This window comes from Stegostoma tigrinum, chromosome 6, assembly GCF_030684315.1.
Source record: "Stegostoma tigrinum isolate sSteTig4 chromosome 6, sSteTig4.hap1, whole genome shotgun sequence".
NCBI classification, from domain to species: Eukaryota; Metazoa; Chordata; class Chondrichthyes; order Orectolobiformes; family Stegostomatidae; genus Stegostoma; species Stegostoma tigrinum.
The window spans coordinates 88,357,044-88,372,354 of NC_081359.1; the positions used below are offsets into that span (position 1 = coordinate 88,357,044).

Consider the following 15,311-nt stretch of genomic DNA (forward strand, 5'->3'; position numbering starts at 1 on the left):
TCTAATCATTAGTTAAATATTATAGGAACAATATCAAATCTACAAATTCCTAATCTGGCAAAGCTAGTAAATTCAAATCAGGCACCAAATAATTACAAATTACAACGTGAATCATTGAGATATCATAACTAGCTAATTTGGAACCGAACAAAAATATTTTGTTCTTGCATTCATTTCATCTTTTAAAATCCATACCCTGCCAAATTGAAAGTTTAACCCAAATGTTCTCGAGCTACAACCAAATTACATATTGTTTTTAATTCAGCACAGGGTGAACAATAACATTCACACAGGATTTTGGAGATTCAATAGATCCTTTGCTGGATCTAAACCTCTCTGACAGAATCTGGGCCATGCTTTATTTCTGAATGTGTTTTCCTTTTTACTTCCAACACCTCCCAATCCCCAGTGCTTTAGCTTGACTGAAGTGCTGCGTAGCACTTCCTTTTCATCCAAGTCCTCCCATTCCTTGGATTACGAATATCTGAAACATTTCTCCCAGAGCCTTCCAATTGGTCCTACCATCTTAGTGGCTTCTTTCTGACCGTGTCTAACCTTTTTATTACATGTTCTAAAATGTATGACATTGAAAGCAGTTGCAAAATACAATACAACAGATAGGGAAATGCATCAATGAAGTGCAACAAACATCAAACAGATGGACAAAACCGAAACTGAACAAATCACAGTTAAATCAGGGAAGAGCTCAAAAATGTGAACCTGAAAGAAATGTGAAAACAGTAAAGGCAAAGTTGTGTTTTGATGATGACTGAGAATTGAAAAAAATCTACAAGTATTGTCAGAGATGATTTTGATATAATAAAATTAAAGCAAACTTTGACGTGGGTTGCTGTTGGAACCTGAAAAAGGACTTCCATTATCGTAACAGCGTCACCAACAAAATGCTAATACACCCCCAAGATAAGAATTCAAAGTTGTGGAGATTTTAGATTATAGATTTTAATTAAATTCCATTTGTGTGTTTTCATCAGGTTTAAATCCAGAAGTAAACCAGTTGTACAGTATGACAAAATAATTCAATTCTATTCAAATCAAATAGTTCAGTCCAGGGTTTTTGCTTAAGCCCTGAACACACGTGAAGTAGACTCTTGACCTCCTTTTCATTATCACTGGTGGTGTTTTTCTATGGTATGCTTGTTGTGAAGCCTGAATTCTAATGCACAACATCCTGGAGTCAATAGTGATCCAGTAATTCTGTGATACATCATTGTGTTCCAAGCAAAATACCAAAAAGATTTTCACATGTGAATTTTCAGTCTTCCGTCAGAAACAAATTCGGGTAAAATCGCAAGCTTTCAACAGAGTCATCACGACACAGGTGGCCAACCTTCTCTGCTAGTAGTAGCCTGGGGGAAGAAAACCCCAATAAAAATGTGTAATAACGCTTGATAAAATACTCAATTGTATAATTCTATCCTAATTACTCACCTTTCTTTGGCCAGGAGTACAGAAATTCCCATAAGCTTAGCATACTCTTCAGAACTAATAAAACCTTTCTCTGAAACCTGTGTGCAGAAAAAAAAGACAAATACCCACACAGATTTGATAGACAACTTGTTAGGTGGGTGTTTAAACAGCCTGAAAATTTATACTCTGGTGGTTTATCAATGTGCTGTGTGCGCAGCACAGGCAGTTCTCTACATGTAAACACGAGAAATGGGCACAGGTGTAGGCCATTTCAGCATTTTAGCCTGTCTTACCATTCTGTAAGATCATCTCATAGCCCTCAACTCCCCAACGTTGCAAAAATGTCTCTACCTCTTCTTTAATCACTTTCAGAGATCTCAAGCCCACAATTCTCTGCGGTAGTGAATTCCAGACATTCACTACTGTTAGACAGGAGACATTCCTTTTCATCTCAATTTTAAATGAGAGTTCTTTTATTCTGTATTTACATCCCTCAGTTTGAAATTCCATATCTAATCTGTTAAGCTTGCTCAGAATCTTGTATGTTTTAGGAACATCTCCACTCATTCTTCTAAATTCTAACATATAAAGAAATGACTTGTTTCAGCATACGTTAAAAGTCAACCCCTTCACCCCTTGAATCAGCTCTTTTGAATGGCCTCCAACGTCAGTACATTCTCTCAAATATGGAAATCAAAACCTTGCAAAGTACTAGAGCTACAGCCTCACCAAACCCTGTACAGTTATAACAAGACTTCCTTATTTCCAAATTACACCCACCCAGCAATAAAAGCCACAGAGATAATGGGATAATAGAGATAATAAAAGCCACAATTCCATTTCTCTTCTCTATTACTTGCTGCGCCTATATGCTAATCATTTGTGTTTCATGCACAAGAACGAGATTATTCTGTGCCGTACCTTTATGAAGTGTCTCTCTGTTTAAATGCTGGACCAACTTTTGATTCTTCTCACCAAAGTGCACGTTCTCACACTCTCCTACATTCATCTCCACATACCAAGTATTTGGCCACTCACTCAATCTATATGATATCCCTTTGCAGATTATTCACATGTCCTTATCATAACATGCTCTCCTATCTGCTTTGTATCATCAGTAAATTTGGATACACTACACTGTCACCTCCTCTGAGTCATTAATACAGATAGCAAATAATTGAGACGCTAGGAATGATCATTCTGACACTCCACTCTTTACATATGCCAACCTAAGAAAGATGCATTGATCTTGACTTTGTCTTCTGCGTTAACCAAATGCTATGACATTTTCCCCAACACCATGTCTTCCAGGCTTCAGCATCCTATGGCATCCTATCAAATGTCTTGAGGAAATCGCCTACTGGGTCCCTTTATCAGGTCTGCATGTTATATTTTCAAAGAACTCTAGTAAATTCGCCAACGAGGAATATCCTTTCATAAAACTATAGTGACTCTGTTTGATCGTGTTAAGGTTTTTAAACACCCATAATTTTTCCGGAGAAATGGACACTAACATGTTTCTCAATTTCAGATGTTAATCTAACTGATTTATAGTTTCTTGCTTTGAGTCACCTTTCTTCTTGAACAGTAGTATCATGTTAGCAGCTCTCCAATCCATTGGAGGGCCTCCCAGAATCCAGAGTTGTGAAATACTTCAACCAAGTCTCCATCACCATTGCAACCACTTCCTTTAAAACTTGTGGGTGCATGCGATCAGGATCGAGCAACCCCGTTCTCCTTCAGTCCCATTAGCTTGTCAAATATTTTGTCCTCTGTGGTTGAGACTTTTATAAGACCTTTCCTCCCTTTAGCACCTACTTATCTGTTATCTTTGGGATATTTATCGTGGCCTCCACCATAACAGATGTAAATATTGGTTTAAATTACCTAACATTTCCTTGCACGCAGTCATCAATTCTCCAGTTGTATTCTCTAAACATACACTTTCTTTACTTACTTTTTTTATATATATGTAAAAGCTCTTGCTGCTTATTTTTATATTTCTTGCAAATTTACTTCCTTAATAAACTTTTATCCTCTCTATTAGTATTTTTTTCTCATCTGTTGCTGGTTTCAAAAACAATTCCCAGTCCTCTGGCATTCCACAAGTTTTCACTGCTTTCTATGCTTTAGTTTTTGATTGGATGCTCTCCTTGATCACTTTTGGACACCACAGGTAGCTCATCATTCTTCTTTTTGACCTGAATACATTTTTGCTGCATGTTATAAAGTACCTGCTTAAATATCTACCCATCCTCATCCACAGACCTTCCCCTCAGTTTATTTTCCCAGCTTGGTTTAGACAACTCTTTCTTCATACTTCTGCAGTTACCTCTATTTAAGTTGAGGACATATGTCAGGACCAGAGTTGCTCTTCCTCAAACTGAATTTGAAATTCTACCTTTTGTAATCATCCAGGGGATTCGTAACGAGATCTCAATAAATATACCTCATTACACATTAGTAGATCGAAAACGGTCTGCTCCTATGGAGAAAACCAAAAGTACTGCAGATGTTGTAAATCAGGAACAAAAACAAAGTTGCTGGAAAAGCTCAGCAGGTCTGGCAGCATCTGTGGAGGAGAAAACAGAGACAACGTTTCGGGTCCGGTGACCCTTCCTCAGAACTGATGGTGGCTGGGAAAATGTCAGTTTATATGCAGAAAAATAGGAAGGTAGGTGGGATAGGGAGTAAACGATAGGATAGAGCCCAAAGAGAGAGAAAGACAGTTGGACAGACAAAGGAGTTGCTAACTATCATATTCTTACGTGCCAAAATCATTCTATCATTTCTACTTTGTACTACAGCATGACAAATCTTCAGGGGCCTGCAGGGAACTTCCACCTGTAACTTCTTTTCCTTGCTATTCCCGATTTCCACCTAAACTGATAAGAATACATATTTAGGATAAAGAACAACAAGCGCATGCATGATAGCTGTCAGGTTGTACATACAGTTGAGAACCAATCTGAATACAGAAGGTAATGGGTACTGCAGATGCTGCAGAATCCAAGATAACAAAGTAAATTTCTGATGAAGGGTCTAGGCCCGAAACTCAGCTTTTGTGCTCCTAAGATGCTGCTTGGCCTGCTGTGTTCATCCAGCTTCACACTTTGTTATCTTGAATACAGAAGGTGCTACCTTTATTATTCAGCTACTGCTTTTCTTGTCAGCCTTTGGTTTCAGGCTGTCTGACCTAGCTCTGTTCTAGCCCCACTGAAATTGGCTGTCTGCCAGCTGGTTACTCTTACTCTGCTTGGATCAATGTCATTTTCCACCGTCATCCTAAACATTATGATACAATGATCATTGTCCCCCCGTTCTAAAGAAGGATTATTGGACTCGAAATGTTATCTCTGCTTTGTCCCACAGATGCCGCCAGCTTTGCTGAGTTTTTCCAGCAATTTCTGTTTTTATTTCAGATCTTTATATGACTATCCTCCAGATGATCCCCCACTGACACTTGATCGACTTGGTCCAATTTATTTCCAAGAACCAGGTCTAGCAGTGACTCTAATTTTGTTGGACTGGACGCATGCTACTGCAGGAAATTCTCGTAAACACAATCCAAGAATGCCTTCTCCTCTCTGACCTTTACACCAGCACTGCCAGAGTTAACAATTTTGGTACGAAGAACAGAGATGCTAAATATTGTTTAAAATGGGAAAGACTGCAGGAAGCTGTATCTCAGGGGGATTTGGAGATCCTAGCATGATGCACAAAAAGCTAGCATCCAAGTTCAGCAGGCCATAAGCAAGATAAGCGGAATGGTGATTTTACTAAAACTGTACGAGGCACTGGTCAGATCACAGATGAACCCTGAACAGTTCTGGCCCTTTTATCTAAAGTAAGATATATGGGCATCGGAGGCAGTCCAGGGAAGTTTCACCAGATCGATCCCAGCTATGGAGGGATTGTGTATTAATGGGAGGCTGAGTAGGTTGGGCTTGTACCCTTTGGAATTTAGGAGAATGAGAGGAGACCTCATTGAAATATATAATATTCTTAGAGAACTTAAGAGGCTAAATGTGGAGAGACTGTCATCCTGTGGGAACACCTAGGACCAGATGCCACTATGTTAGAGTAAGGAGTCACCCATTTAACACAGGTGAGGAACTTTTTCTCTCAGATGGTAGTGAATCTGTGGAACTCTTTACCGCTGCGGGTTGTCCAGGCTGGGTCATTAAGTATATATAAGGCTGAGATAAACAGATTTTTAATCAGTAAGAGAATCAAGAGTTATGGGGAAAAGGCAGAGAATTGAAGAGGAGGATTATCAGATCAGACATGCTCTGATTACCTGGCAGAGCTGACTCAATGACTCTGAATGGCCTACTTCTGCTCTGATAGCTCATAGTCATGGTCTAAGTTTCCAGTGTTGACCATGTCAGAGAAGAACATACCTGTTACTTCTCAAGGGGGCAACTGATGTGATGTAATTTGCATGCTTATCTTTCGAGCTAGGGTCTGATGTAGAATGGAAGACATGACATGATGAAATATGCTTTAAAAACCTGGTGCTCTTTCAATTTTTGGCAGAGAGAAATTTAGCTTTGATAACGGGAGTAAATGGCCGGCATCATTTGTTCAATATCTAATATTCAGCTCCACTGCAGTCAGCAGAATTTAATGTTGCACCTTTCTACCTACATACAGCAAACTCAATATTACCTTTTTTTGAAGTATCATCCAAGATAAACCTTTAAAGCCCTGCATATAGATTTGGATCAACACTTTTTTTCATGCATTTCAGTAACATTACTGTGATTAATCATATGGCACAATTCATATACTTAGGTTGGTTTTATGCAATGGTTCATTTCTCAACTGATTACTGTCCAGTTATCTTGTCATTAATCACTGAGCATATCCAAATATTACTTTGATGATTATTATAGGGAAAATTTCTTACTGTCTCCACAGCTGAAGCAATCATTTCATCCTCATTGTGGGACTGTAACTGAACCACCATCACTCCACTATCAAAAATACGTAACCTGCAGGAAAAATAAATTATTTCTATTAACTGAAATATAGTTTTGCATTTAGAAATGACTGCAGATAATCACTATGCTTGCTAGATATAAAACTCTACAGCTGCTCTCCTTACCGATCATTCATTATTTAACCATTGATCATTTTCTTCTTCCTTATGAGTCTGTGAATGTTTTCTTCCAAGCAGCCCTCACTCAAGCTGTGCAAGACTCAACGGTGTCAACAAGCTATTCTATCATGAAATTCACTTTAACAAACATCCAGACAGAGTTTTTGTATAGTGATCAGAAGTAGGAAAACCTTTTTCATTCTGACTCCATCCTCAACACACTGTCCTCCCACCCCATTTGCAACAAACCTTGTCACCTTTTCAGCTTTTAAACCAAGGATGACTGCATCAACATTGCTCTTCTTGCTCTTATCACAGATCAGAGAATAGCATCAAACTTTGTTTCCAGTTTCCACCCCTCCCTTGACCTCAACGTCCATTTCCAGCAGTTCTTTTTCAAGCCCTGGGGACAGGGAACAGGCTGTCAAGTAATATCTATTAGCCTATCAACTTCCTTGATTATATTGTTTCTCAACCTGCCTCCTGTGAGAACTCTACTCTCCTTGCAGTTTCTCTATTGCACTTGGTCTGATAATGGCACTTCTAATCCCAAAGTTTCCTCAACTATCATCATTTGAAAAAACGTGAAGTGATTCATTTTGGAAGGTCAAATTTGAATGTAGAATACAGGGTTAATGGAAGGATTCTCAGCAGTGTGGAGGAATAGAGGGGATCTTGGGGTCCACCTCCTAGATCCCTCAAAATTGCGACTCAAGTTGATAGGGTTGTTAAGGCGGCATATGGTATGTTGGCTTTCATTGGCAAAGGAATTGAGTTTAAGTGCCGTGAGGTTATGCTGCAGCTCTATAAAACCCTGGTTAGACCACACTTGGAATATTGTGTTCAGTTCTGGTCACCACATTATGGGAAAGATGTGGAAGCTTTAGAGAGGGTGCAAAGGAGATTTACCAGGATGCTGCCTGGACTGGAGGTCAGGTCTTATGAGGAAAGGTTGTGGGAGCTACGGCTTTTTTCATTGGAGTGAAGAAGGATGAGAGGTGACTTGATAGAGGTTTACAAGATGATGAGGGGCATAGATAGAGTGGATAGTCAGAGACTTTTTCCCAGGGCGAAAATGACTATTACAAGGGGGAATAATTTTAAGGTGATTGGAGGAAGATATAGGGGAGATGTCAGAGTTAGGTTCTTCACACAGTGTTGGGTGGGTGGAATGCACTACCGGCAGTGGTAGTGGACTCAGATACTTTCGAGATTTTTAGGCAACTCTTGGATAGGCACATGAAGGATAATAAAATGTAGGGTATGCAGGGTAGATTGATCTTAGTCGGATAATAGGTTGGTACATCTGGGCCAAGGGGCCTGTATTGTGCTGTACTGTTCTGTTCGCTCCCAAATGCTGCACTTCTGTCACTAGCTTTTTCAGTTCCCACAAGAGTCACAGAGCTGTACAGCATGGAAACAGACCCTTCGGTCCAACTCATTCATACCAACTAGGTATCTGAAATAAATCTAGTCCCATTTGCCAGAATTTGGCTCATATCCCTCCACATCCTTTCTATTCATTTACCCATCCAGATGCCTTTTAAATGCTGTAATTGTACCAGCCTCCACTATCCTTCTAGCAGATCATTCTACATATGCATCACCCTCTGCATGAAAATACTATCCCGTACGTCCCTTTTAAATCTTTCCCCTCTCTCCTTAAACCTACGCCCTATAGTGTTGGACTCACCCACCACAGGGAAGAGGCCTTGCCTGTTTACCCGATCAATGCCCCTCATGATATTATAAACTTCTATAAGGTCACCTCTCAGCCTCTGATGTTCCAGGTAAAATAGCCTCTTCCTTTAGCTCAAACCATCCAAATCCTGGCAACATCCTCATAAATCTTTTCTGAACCCTTTCACAGCTCACAACATTGTTCCTGTAGTAGGGAGACCAGAACTGTACGCAGTATTCTAAATGTGGCTGAACCAATGTCCTGTACCGCTAATTAAAATTGGGGCTTACGTATCACAATACAGGCACTAACAAAATACAGTGTGTTTACAAAACAAAATATTTCTGATAATGTGTTAGTCTGGCTTGACCGTGTGGAATTTCACTTATCATATTTCAAAAAACTGTGTAAATTTAGCACACAGTCATCTAAAAGTACAAGTACTCACATTAGAAGCAAAATCCTGTCCATTTACTCGCAACTAAATGGACAACTTTGAGCATTAAAGTGCATTTTTTAAACGTATGAACAAATTGGTAAGATTTTAACTTGATTGAGAAAACCTGAAATATTATCAACTAAATAAGATTTAAAGTAGTTGCTGCTAATAATCTTCATTTTTCAATTATGTGAAAATTTCACAATGATCTACAGTACAAGAACAGAATACTTACATTGTTTCAGTCATTTTTCAATACAGACTTTTAAAAATATGTTCCCAGTGAAATTCACTATTCAAAATACAATCCCTATTTCAAGATAATACTCTTTGTGACACAAAACAGTATGTAAAATATATAGGAGAGAAATTTTGTTCACTGATTTTGAAGTCTGCTGCAAAAATGAGAAAACTTGCTGGAAAATTAGAAACTAGGTATCGCTCCAAACAACATTATGACATTGTGAGTTAATATAAATCTTGTTTGCCTACTCACCTCATTGGTAGATTCAGGGCCTCAAACATTTTGCAAGCATTCACCAAATCTTCTGGTGAAAGAAGCTATTGGAAAGAAAATAAGTTACTACAAATAGTAAAGACTGATTGAAAAGTGAGTAAGAAACACTGCTGCATTACAACTTTCTTTGAGGTACAGTGAAAAATATAAACACCGATCAAGTGTGAATTTTGATCTCGGAAAATTGTCAGTGATGTTTGAATACTTTAATTTGGCACTTTAAGTTCCTGGTTCAAGCAGTTTTCCTATTTAATAAACCAAGCACAAACCTACAGTGACTTATTCCAGATGGTGGAAGTTCCACTCCACATCTTTCAGCATTTAAGTTTGATCAGCTGACCACGTACAAGAGTCGCTTGGAGAAATAAAACTCTGTCTGCCATCAAGTCATCAGATTAGAATATCCCACTTCTAATGCTAGCCACTTGAAGCAAAAGCAAAATACTGGGAGACTGAAATAAAATCAGTGCTAGAACTACTCAGCAGACAAGGCAGCATCTGCAAAAAGATGAACAAAGCTAATGAATCAAGTTGATGACTTTCAACAGAACTGTTAAAGAAATGCAAGATAACAAACAGTAAGCTCTGTGATAGGGTCGACACTTAGACAGCAAATGCGGAATATAGAAAATTAAAATAGATAAATAAAATTTCTGTTGAGCACAATTTCTTCATTACTTTCAGATTACCAGCACCCGCTGTGTTTTGATTTTTATTTGTGTTTAATTCATTGCCAATTCTCTTGCAGAAATGCCCACTGCTCTTTCTTCCAGTAGGATTTCTACTTCTCTTACCATGTCCATTTCATAGCTTTTCACATTCCTACTCATGTCCGCAGTCTTGCCTTCCACCCTATCGCAGACCTTTCCTTTTGCCCTTCTCACATATTTTCCCAGACACTGTACTTGCCTGTTGCATCTTTAATCAGCTCTGACAAAAGGCCATTGATCTGAAACCTGTATTTTTCCTCTCTCCACAGTCATTTGCCACACTTCTTAGTCACATAAATGTACTTTAAATAGCACATGTAGAAGGACTAAAGTCTGCAATCAATTTGTCTTGAATATTAATATTGATGCCTGAAAGCTAATACCAGTTTTAACCTGTTCTCTTTACACGCAGATAAATTTGATTTGTCTTACACATATGAACACAGGAAAGTTATCATGAGTTGTACTGTTACCTCCATCCCTCGAGCTCGGTTTGTCAAGCAATAAACCTCTGTCAGTGCCATCATTCCACCTTGTTCCTGTCAAAATTCAATAATACGTTAATGCAAAAACCAAGGCTGTGCACAATTTTTTTCTTGACAAATACAGCAAAATGTCTCCCTCATTCCCATTAATATAACATTCATCCAATTTTTTTTAAAAAACTGCTTTGATGTGGTTACACTTTCCGTTTATGAGACAGTTTAAATTCACAACATTATTTTTCATTATACAAGTAGATATTGCATGAGATTCTCAGTAAATAGGAAGAAACAGCAATGAAGCATCATATGACAATACAATCTATTTCCCTGCAAATATGCAATTTTCTGTAACTTCATATCTTTTGAAGGCTTGAGGTCAAATTGCTGCAAACAGGTTAAATGTTGGCAAATTAAAGGACACTGCTTTCTCATTAGATTGGCAGAATTGAAAAAACCTTTGGCTGTACTTCAAGCACATCAAAACTAAGATAGGGCTCTGTGGCACAGCAGCAGTGTCCCTGCTTCAGAGCCAGAAGGTATGGATTCAAGTCCCAGCTTGATTGAAATAATCTGTAAGAACAAACAGAGTATAACAGGGGTTCTTTTCTTATTCAGTACCAAAAGATTTTTTTTTAAAAAACAGTTTTTGAGCAAATATGAGAGACTGTGAACTATGACCTCTGTGTGTGGTACATAAATCCTGCAGGCCTGAACTTGCTGCTGATCCCAGTGAATTTTAAGCCAGAAGACCATAAGATGTACGAACAGAAGTAAGCCATTCTGCCACTGAGTCTGCTCTAACATTCAATGAGATATTGGCTGATCTGATAATCCTCACCTCCTTTTTCCTGCCTTATCCCTTTGGTTCCTCTACAAATTAAATTTCCTTTATAGGATAACAGAATCCCTACAGTGTGGAAAGTGGCCATTCAGCCCATTGAGTCCACACCAAACCTCCAAAGAGGATCTGACCCAGACCCAGCCCCCCAACCTATCCCTACAACCCCACATTTACTACGGCTAAGTCACCTAGCCTACACACCACTACCCATTAAAGGGCAATTCAGCATGCCCTTTCCATTCACTCTGCACATATCTGCAAACCGGAACACCCCAAAGAAACCCTTGCAGACATGGGGAAAACGTGCAAATTCCACATAGACAGTTGCACAAGACTGGATTTGAACCTGGATTCCTGGCATTGTGAGGCAGCAGTGCTACTCACTAAACCACCCCATCTCAGCCTTGAATATACTTAATAATCCCGACTCAACAGCCTTCTGTGCTAAGTAAAATTCCATAGATTCACTGCCCTCCGAGGAAATAAAATCCTCCTCATCTCAGTCTTCGGAGAGACCACATACTTTGAGACAATGCACTCTGGCCCTAGACTCACCCAAAGGGGAAACAACCTTTCAGCACCTATCCTGCCAAGCTCCCTAAGAATCTTGTATGTTTCAATAACGTCTCTTCTCATTCTCCTAACGCAATGAATACAGGCCCATTCTACACAACCTCATTAGAAAATTCCTCCACACCAGAATCAATCTAGTGACCTTTTCTGGACTGCTTCCAATGCCAGAATATGATTCATTGGATAAGGGAACCAAAACTGTCCACAATATTCCAATCAGGTCAGAATTGTGCCTTGTATAGTTTTACCAAGGCCTCCCTACTTTTCTGCTCCATTCATTCGAAATAAAGACCAACATTCAACTTAACTTCCCTATTGTCTGCTGAAACTTCGATGTTAGCCTAATATGATCAATGCCTATACTAAAGCCTTCTGAAAACTTTCCTCATTTAAATAACATTCAACTCTTCTATTTTCCCGATAAAGTACAAAACTTCACATTTTTCCACGCTACATTCGATCTGCCACCTTCTTGCTCACTCACTTGACCTGTTTACATCCCTCTCCACACTACTTGCCTACACTTGTGCCATCCTCAAACCTGGTGATAGCACACTTGTTTCTGTCATCCAGGTTGCCGTCTCTGGAGAATTTTAAATGAGTGAGAGCAGAAAAATGCCCAGTGATATATTGCACACGTGCACAGACATATTTCAAGATAGGTTTATATGGAGTACACCAGACTAATTCAAAATAATACATTATTTTATGCATTTCTCTTGGATAGTTAGAAATTCTAATTGATAATAAACATGAGATAAATTTATATGTAGGGTCATTATCAATCCACAGACATACGGCTGTGGTTATTTTCATTTGCTGAATAATTTGTCTCTATATTCCAATTGCCTGTTTTTATATCTTTTGCTGTTACCAAGTCTAGAACAGAAGCTCGTGTTAAGCATCTGAATTGTAAGGTACCATCTGAAGTAAAGAAAGGGCAGAAATTGTCTGTGAACTGTCTTAAAATACAATTTCAAATTCTTATAATTTATTTTGAGGTCATGTGTGAAATATCTTGAGAGTATTTTTCAACATTAAGATTGCTATATTGTTACAAGAGGTTATTGTAGAGAAGTATTATCCAATAGACATTTCTGAACCCACAGATGTAGTGACGCACTTATTTTTAAAAAAAATTGTTTGACTCATTGTTTGTGCTATCTTGGAGAAGTATGCACCAAGTGTGTTTATTTACTTATACCTCCATCAACATTCAGCAAGCAAACAAAATAGTGATAACAAAAAGCCCTCACACACTGCTTTTCTTCTTAGTCATTTATCAACAAACTCCTTGCCTTCTTCTTTGGCTCAGTGTCAATTTTAACTTGCTTAATTTCTTTGGGCTGCTTCACAACGGCAATTTGTAAAAGGTGTTATACAAATGTTGCACTATTGTTGGACTATACTGCCACTGAGTTTATAGTTGTGAATGCTCAGTTTCATGTCCAAATTCACATTGTTTCCATGTGACATTCAGGAATTACCATGTAGAGTACTGATCACATGGGTGGGAAAGAGCAGCTAAGGAGCATTATTTACCTCAACTGGCACTTGCAACATTTCCACCAGCTGTTTAGCCAATTGCATGTGGTAATGTGTTCCAGATCCATGTGTTTCTCTGGTAACTGGATTAGCTATGCCCATGCTCAGCAAATAGGACTTGAAACGGATAGTCTGTGAAATAAAAACGTCCGTTTCAACTTCGTAACATACATAAGTTGCATTATTTTTATGATGTTTCATGGATTATGGCAGGATGAAAACAACAGTACAGGTTAATAAAGCTATAACAAAGTTTTAAAAGTATATGTTTTTGAAAAGAATTGTTTATATCATTTAGCTGAAACAGTTATCAACTGAGCTAGCAAACTAGTGGTTATGAGTACAATACATCATCTTGCCATTTCATGTCAACATACATTCATTAATGGAGATAGTTGAGTTTTAATTACGAAACAGGATATTTTGTTTTTCTTAAAATCAGAAACTTAAATCAGTGTCACCTTTTCAGACGTTTCATCACCATTCTAGGTAACATCATCAGTGAGCCTCCGACAAAGCGCTGGTGTTATGTCCCGCTTTCTATTTATCTGGTCAGGTTTCCTTGGGTTGGTGATGTCATTTCCTGTTCTTTTTGTCAGCGGATGGTAGATTGGCTCCAAATCAATGTGTTTGTTGATGGAGTTCCGTTTGGAATGCCATGCTTCTAGGAATTCTCGTGCGTGTCTCCCATCCCACAAACCTCACACCATTCGTAGCTCAGAAATTGAAAGGGAAATCAACAAACCCTTGGTAAAGCTGTGCTCTAGAACCATGCTCAAGTTGCTGACGTGTAACTATCATTCTAAACGTTCTTACTCTCTGCATAGAGGCACGCACGAGAATTCCTAGAAGCATGGCATTCTAACCGGAACACCATCAACAAACACATTGGCTCCAAATCAATCTACCATCCTCTGAGAAAAAGAACAGGAAATGAAATCAACCATGCAGGAAATGACATCACCAACCCAAGGAAACCTAACCAGATAAATAGAAAGTGGGTCGTAACACCAGCGCTACATCAGAGGCTCACTGATGATGTTACCTAGAATGGTGACAAAACATCTGAAAGTTAACCTTCTAGCTCAGCGAGCAAACTCACATCCAGAACCTCAACCTGAGCTACAAATCTTCTCAAAACTTGTCAGTGTCACCTTGCAAAAATGAAGTGCACCTGTAACCAAAGATGACTATTGTTTGGGAGATCAACAAATCAGAATTCACTAGCTAAATTGTAAAAACATGTGAATATCTTTGAATCTACCATAATTATCTTCAAGGGTAATGCAAAAACTTTCTTCAAAAACTAGATGGGAGAGATGTAATCATAATAAGGTAAAGTATACATGTAATGTGAAAGAAGCAGACTAAATGGGTGAACAATGGGTTGAGTAAGATAAAAGCTAAGTGCTGTTAAGAATTGCCATCCTTACTTGATGGAGCCTACATGTGAATCCAGGCCGATTGACACAGAGCAAGAGAATGCTACAGATTGAATTGTTCTAGAAACTCAAGTAGTGTACCCCAATTAAGTTGTAATTGAAGATGTTATTAGGGTTGGGTGACATTCAAAAGTCTCCATGTTTAAAAACATTCACCTTCTGTAATATATTACCTTTGGACCTGAACTAAATCAGGTAAATAAATCAAGTACCCCATTGTCCCGTACAAGCATCTAGAAATCTGACACAACCGATAATCAGAAAGATGCCTTCCCACTGCATGCAGTAGTTCACCCACAATACAAAAATCGGAGATTTAAAAAAGGAAAGCCAGAATTAACCTCCAGAAAACTTTGCCAAAGCTCAGCAACTGACATATCGGGATGGGAGCTGGCTTCCTTTCTCTGGGAACTGATCACTTGGTTACTCCCTCCATTTCCTTCTGATCCAAAGCTTCACTGACAGTAGTTGAGATTAGTCCTAGCAGCTCGTTTTTAAAACACACATTCATCTTGTGGCAGTGGCAAGTTAAGTTCTCCCTGCTGC

At 38.7% G+C, this 15,311-nt stretch overlaps 1 protein-coding gene across 2 annotated transcripts in view; it reads right to left on the bottom strand.

Moving 5' to 3' along the window:
• Positions 1–935: 935 nt before the first annotated feature.
• vps36 (vacuolar protein sorting 36 homolog) overlaps positions 936–15,311 on the bottom strand; it is a 45,389-nt gene continuing 31,013 nt past the window's right edge. Inside the window, exons 9-14 of one of the 2 annotated variants that reach the window (XM_048532850.2) lie at positions 13,321–13,455; positions 10,353–10,418; positions 9,149–9,213; positions 6,341–6,425; positions 1,450–1,526; positions 936–1,367 (exon numbers count right to left, since the gene is read on the bottom strand). In XM_048532850.2, coding sequence (XP_048388807.1) covers positions 1,274–1,367; positions 1,450–1,526; positions 6,341–6,425; positions 9,149–9,213; positions 10,353–10,418; positions 13,321–13,455 — 522 coding nt within the window. In that variant the 3' untranslated portion in view covers positions 936–1,273. The other variant, XM_048532851.2, reaches the window with a different exon arrangement.